Source organism: Terrapene carolina, unplaced genomic scaffold (assembly GCF_002925995.2).
Source record: "Terrapene carolina triunguis isolate 2854851 unplaced genomic scaffold, T_m_triunguis-2.0 Scaffold33413, whole genome shotgun sequence".
Lineage (NCBI taxonomy): Eukaryota > Metazoa > Chordata > Testudines > Emydidae > Terrapene > Terrapene triunguis.
In genome coordinates this window covers 3,203-9,627 of record NW_020697764.1, presented here as the reverse complement: position 1 = coordinate 9,627, position 6,425 = coordinate 3,203, and the positions used below count along the sequence as shown (strand labels likewise).

Genomic DNA, 6,425 nt, shown 5'->3' with positions numbered 1-6,425 from the left:
CACTCCTGATTACCAAGGGGGCAAGGCTGGATTCTGATCTCTGCTCCGTGGGGTCAATCCAGAGTCACTCCTAACAGCAACGGGGACAGGGCTGGGTTCTGCTCTCAGTCCCCTGGGGTCAATCCGGAGTCATTCCTGATTGCAATGGGGGCAGGGCTGGGTTCTGATCTCAGCTCCCCTGGGATCAATCCGGAGTCATTCCTGGTTGCAATGGGGGCAGGGCTGGGTTCTGATCTCAGCTTCCCAGGGGTCAATCTGGAGTCATTCCTGATTGCAGTGGGGGAAGGGCCGGGTTCTGATCTCAGCTCCCCTGGGATCAATCTGGAGTCACCCCTGAATGCAATGGAGTTAGGGACGGGTTCTGCTCTCAGCTCCCCTGGGGTCAATCCGGAGTCACTCCTGACAGCAACCGGGGTAAGGCTGGGTTCTGATCTCAGCTCCCTCTAGCTACCACATTAGACCGGATCAGAGTAATTAGTTAATTAAGTGTCTCAGATTCCTGACCGAGATTGGGGCCCGTTGCGCCGGGCGCTGCACAGACCCTCCCATCCGAGATCGGGCCCCCATCACGCCGGCCGCTTGTCGTTCCAGGCAAAGGGGAGGCGCGTGCTGCCGGTGGACGAGGGGCGGAAGGAGAGCTACAGGGACACCATGCCGCAGAATTACAGAGCTCTTCTGGCCTTGCCTAGGGACCTGGCCACCCGCCGAGCTGGGACGAGCTCGTTTGGGTCTTGGAGAACCGAGAAGGTCTTTAACCCTGTGATGGCCCCACATTCAGACACTTCCAACGTGCTAGGGACTGTGGGGACCATCTGGTTTGGCCTCCTGCCTAACCCAGGCCAGACGTCGCACTGGGTGATTCCTCCATCCAGCCCATATCTGATGGCTGAGCTAGACCGGAGTTTTCAGAGAGACACCCCACCCCGGTGACAGGCCTCTGAGAGATGGAGAATCCATCACATCCCTGGCTAGGTCCTTCCAATGGTATCCCACCATCCTCCTCTGCCCCACTGACTCCAAGGGAGCAAGGGCCCATTGGCCCCAGTTGGGGTCTGGCCCCCTTGACTCCAATAGAGTGACACCCCATTGACCCCAGCAGGGGATCTGGCCCCATTGACTCCATCGTCTCCCCATCTTTCTCCCCAGGCTTCCCCCTCCCCAAGACCGACGTGAGGTGGATGGAGCGAGGGGAAGAGCCGTGGGGCCCTGATCTCCCCTCCCCCGAGGCTGGGGGGACCCCCGGTGAAACCCACACAGGTGAGGCATGAGGGAGACCCCTAAGGGGAAGGTCATAAGTGGGGCCCTTCCAAACTGTGTCCCCTGACACTCGCTGGAACTCTGGGAGGGGAGTGGAGTCTGGTCGTTAGAGGAGGAGGGGCTGGGAACCAGGACGCCTGGGTTCTCTACCCAGCTCTGGGAGGGGAGTGGGGTCTAGTGATTAGAGCAGGGGGGGCTGGGAGTCAGGACTCCTGTGTTCTACCTTCACTTTCAGTTCTTCTTCGAGCGATGTTCCCTATTGTTATCCATTAAGGGTTGACGCGTTCTCTGGCCCCAGATAATTTGAAAGTAGTAGTGTCCACTGGTCCGCGCATGCGCCCTTCCTTCGCCTCATGGTGTCGTCCGAGGCCATAAAGGGCGGGGTGGACCGACCGCACCTCCCGTTCCTTCTCCACTGCTTCATGGTCGGAGCCGGAGCCGCTGCTGTCCTCGCGTCTCTGACCCGTGGTAGAGTTGTCCAGAGTTCGTTTCATTCTAGTTTCTGCTGTTCTTCGTGGCGTTGAGCCTTGAGCAGTAGTTCTTAGGAGATGAGAGACTTTGGGGACCCCCGTTTACCAGCCCCCCCACCCCCCCCCCAGCACCTGCGCCTGTGTACTGGATTATGCCGAAGACGCCGGGGTTCGAGGTCTGCGCTGCCGGCCCGTGTTCATTCTCGTATCAATGCCGCCTCTCCTGCTTGGGGGAAGCCCACATTGCATCCAGGTGCAATGGCTGCCTCTCCTCCCAGCCGGACCCGGGAAGGCCGGGCTCTTGGCCTCAGCAAGCAACTCCCGGGGGGTGCCATGAGGCCGCCGTCGGACCCAGCCGGGCAGCCCCTGAGAAACCCAGGAGCGCGCCTCTGACAGCGGAGATCGGGTCCGGGTCTGGGGGTACCACTGCTATGCAGGCGCCTAGCCTGGATGCAAGGAAGCAGGCGCGTAAGCACAGCAGTAAGTCTTCCTCCAGGCCTAAGGAGACGATGCGCCTTCCATGAGTTCCTGCCCCGGAGAAACGGCGCCTTCCCAGGCTCACAAGCAGGACAAGAAATCGTGTAGGCCGGGGGATCCGCTGGGACGAAGCCCCGAGCCGCACACGCCTTCCCTACCGGCCCGACTTCAGTTAGGGGAACTGTTGGTTTCGAAATAGTCACACCGAGGAGTTGAGAGACGGCGCCGGAGCCACGTGAACTCTTTGCCCTTGAGGAACCGAATTCTGCACGTCTCCTCTGCCGTCTTACTGGCTCCAGCCCAGGACGTACCTCGGTCCAGTCGTGGTCTCACTCCCCGTTCCCCTATGGTGTATACGGCTCCACCGGTGCCGCCGTTGGGACCGGGATCCGCGTTTTCAGCCTTGGAGGAGTCAGATGGCTTTGGGCACCCTCGCGTAGGCGCTCAGAACCGGTTCTGGAGGGTGAGCCGCTCAGCTCGGTGCCGCCGGCACAGGAACCCTTCCAGATACACCTGTGTCCTCGGCTCCAGACGGCTTTTGCCTGTTCCGGGACCTCCTACGCAGGGTGGGGAGTGGGCCTAGCGCTCCTCGGGGGGGAGTGGGCCTAGCGCTCTTCATACCAGCTTGGAGTGCGGTAACAACGGACGAGCGGGTCCCAGCTGCCGTTCGACATGGCTATACGATGGAGTTCACTCACTGCCTCATCCATGTTCCCGCACCCTGATCCCTCCTCAGGGACCCCGCTCACGACAGCGTCCTCGCTCTAGCGGTCAGCTCCCGACGGCAAAGAGGAGGCGATAGAGCAGGTTCCTCCGGACTCTCAGGGCACGGGGTTCTGTTCCACGTATTTCCTGGTACCCCAGAAGAAGGTGGAGACCAATCCTGGATCCCCGTCTCCTCAGTAGCTTCATCCACAAGCCCAAGTTTCGGATGGTCACCGTGGCAGCCATCGTCCCATCTCTGGATGGTTCATGGTTCTCAATGTGCGAGATGCCTGTTTTCACGGAGACGTCCACCCAACCCCCAGAAAGCTCTTGAGATTCGCGGTGGGCCCTCCGCACTTCCAATCCAAGGTCCTACCCTTTGGACTCACCCCTGCTCCACGGGTCTTCCCCAAAGTTTCCTCTGTCGTAGCCACCCACCGCCAGCATCACGGAGTCTTTAGATTCCCCTCCCTCGACCACTGGCTGCTAGCCGCGTGATCCGAGGATGCTGCCGTTCCTCCCCTGGAGGCGAGCGTCAGTGTCGAAAAATCGACTTCGGTTCCCACGTGGTCCCTGGATATCACAGGGGCCTCCGTCGATGTGGTCTCGGCACGGGCCGACCTGGTGAGGGACAGGTTCCAGACCCTGCGGGAACTCGTCACCTGAGTAATCAATGGTCCTTCTGTTCCGGTCAGGACCTGCCTATCCCTCCTTGGCCACACGTACGTCAGTCACCATCTTCACTCGCCTCTGCCTTCGCTGTCTTCAGCTGTGGCTCCGGAGAGCCGGTTCACCCGTGCGACAGACCATGGGCTTTCTGTCGTCTCCCCCACCCCCACCGGAGGTGTTCTCCTCTCTCCAGTGGTAGACGGTCCCCAGGCATGTGATGCCTTTCCTCCCGTCCTCTCTGGACACGATCGTCACGGGCACATTGCTCGCCGGCCTGGGCGCCCACATGGGACCTGGACCTCTCGGGGATCCAGAATGCACATCAATATCCCTGCGCTTCGGGCGCGGCGGAGGCCGTGTTGCGCGGGAATGTTCGTCTGCAGCACAAGACGTACCTTCGAGCGGCAGGCAGGCGTTCACCAGGCTCCTGTCCGGACAAGTGGAAGCATTTCACCTCCTGGGCCCGACACCCCCCGACGACATGAACATGCCCCTTCTCTATGCTTGACCACGTCAGGACTTGCTCTCCGGCCCATCCCTAGCGGCTCTCAGCACCCTCCGCCCCCCTGTGCGTGGACACGCCGTCCGTCCATCCGTACGCAGCCATTGACAGCCAGGTCTGCTCCGAACCTTCCCGCCCATCACGCCCCTACGGGATCATAACCTCGTCCACACGACGTGAATGAAATCGCCCTTCCTCGGAGCTATTCCTTCCGCGAGACAGGTCGGTGAATGGGGGGCCGGGGGGGGGGGCCCCCAAAGCCTCCTGGCGCCTGTACCCCAAATTTCTCCCAAAGGTCATCCCCCGGTTTCAGCTCAACCAGGCCATCCGCTTCTTTCCGAAGCTTCCCGCCTCGGCGGAGGAGTGGTTCCTTCCCACCCTCGATGTCCGCCGGGCCCTGGCCTTCCACCTGCAGAGGACAAGACCTTTCCGGACGTCCCCTAGACTGCCCGCCCCATGATCCTTTCGGTTCTGGCGCTAAACAGTCTCCACACGGAGGGTTTCTAAGTGCATTTGGGGGGCGTTCGGCTCTATCGGTTGTCAGGACGGTCTCCACCCCGTGGGGTGAGGCCCCTTTCCTCAAGCGCGTGAGTCCCAACTACTGCCGCCCTGTGCGACCTGGCGCTTTCGGACGTATGTCGGTGTGACGGGTTCCCTGGGGTGCAGCCTGGAACCGGGGCACCGCTGAGCCCTCTGTCCCACCAGCCTGGGCTCCCTCTCACACTGGGATGCTGTGACAAGCTGCAGACCCCTCCAGATCCTGCACTCACCCAGCCAGGGACGCACCCAGCCGAGTTACGTGATTGATCTCCCAGCCACTCGTGAACTGTCAATAGAGGGGATCCAGCCAATTCGCCCCCAGCTCCCCAGCCTACGACCCCAGGGCTGTGCTGTCCTGCCCTGCTCAGAAGCCCGGCCGGTGCGAGTTCATTACCCAGTCCACCCCTCCCTCAATGCGGAGAGGACATGCACCAGCTCTTGTTCCTGAGCAGATTTCCCAGGCACTTCAACCAAAGCTCACTGCTTTAGGTAAAATGTAAAACCGGTTTATTAACTGCAGACAGACAGGTTTGAAGTGATTCTAGGTAATAAGCGCACAGATCAAAGTCGGTTTCCTAAGAAATAAATGTCAAATTGCAGCCTGAGTTCTATAAACTAGACAGGAATTGGATCAAGCAGTGTCTCACCCTGATGGTCGAGTTCCTTACTATGCAGGCTGGGATTCTCCTGTCCAGCCTCGGCCACCGCCCCAGTTCAGTCTTTGTTCTCCAGACGTGTTTCCAGGTGTTCAGTTGGAGGTGAGGGGGGGTGAGGCCAAGTGATGATGTCATTTCCCCTCTTCCAGCTCGCTGGAAAGACCCTTTGCTATGACATGAGTCAAGCAGCCTCCATTGTCCACGTGCTCCCTCTGAGAAGTCTCCATTGTATCCAGCTCCTACGCCAGTCCTTGGGAGTGTGGATTCCTTTAATGGGCCACCAGCACGTCTGGCTGCTCCATTGTTGCACCTGAAAGGCTGGTTGTGGGTGTTCCCAACCTCACAACATATTTCAGTCACACACACAGGAACAGCTCACACCATCCAACAGGGTGTTAATGTTCAACAGATCAAAACTTTTAAAGGGTTACCTCACAAGGCATGCACTGTACAAACCATATCGTAATCCCATTGTCCTGGTCAATATGGGGGTGCCAGGGTGTTGCTTTGGGGTACAGAGTGTCACAGTCGGGCGGCCATGCGGAGTTCGGCACACGCCTTGGTGCGAGGTCTCGGCGCGCCTCCATCCTCTTCCTCACACCCTCCTCCGAATTCGGTGCTGCTTGGTCATCGCCCTGAGTGGAACGCAATACAGACCATCGCTCGGAGAAGGAGAGGAGGTTACTTCCCTGTAACTGGAGGTTCTTGGAGATGTGTTGTCCCCTATTTGGATTCCAACTCCGCCCTCCTTCCCCTCTGCCGTGGAGCTGTTAGATTTGCAGTGGAGAAGGAACTGGAGATGCAGTCGCAACAGACGCTACTTTCAAATTCTCCGGCTCTGGGCGCACGGCCCTCCGTGGAATACAGATCGGGACCACCCATCTCGAAAAACCTCCAGTTACAGGTACATAACCTCCTCTTCCAGTCCTGGGGGATCAATTTGCCCTGTTCACCCCCTGATTTCCTTTCTCTCTCCCCAGCAGCTGCCGGGGCAGCCGCACCCCCGACCCACCACCGCAAGCCGGCCGGCCGCTCCTACCAGTGCCCGGAGTGCGGGAAATCCTTCCGGCAGAGCTCGCACCTCCTCCAGCACCAGACCACACACACGGGCGAGCGGCCCTACCGCTGCCCCGACTGCGGCCGGGCCTT

At 59.9% G+C, this 6,425-nt stretch overlaps 1 protein-coding gene across 1 annotated transcript in view; it reads left to right on the top strand.

Moving 5' to 3' along the window:
• Positions 1–355: 355 nt before the first annotated feature.
• Positions 356–6,425, top strand: part of LOC112118453 (zinc finger protein 48-like) — a 7,231-nt gene continuing 1,161 nt past the window's right edge. Inside the window, exons 1-3 of the mRNA XM_029914202.1 lie at positions 356–414; positions 1,147–1,257; positions 6,257–6,420. Of these exons, the coding sequence (XP_029770062.1) occupies positions 1,179–1,257; positions 6,257–6,420 (243 nt within the window). The 5' untranslated portion in view covers positions 356–414; positions 1,147–1,178. The remainder of the gene's footprint in view (positions 415–1,146; positions 1,258–6,256; positions 6,421–6,425) is intronic.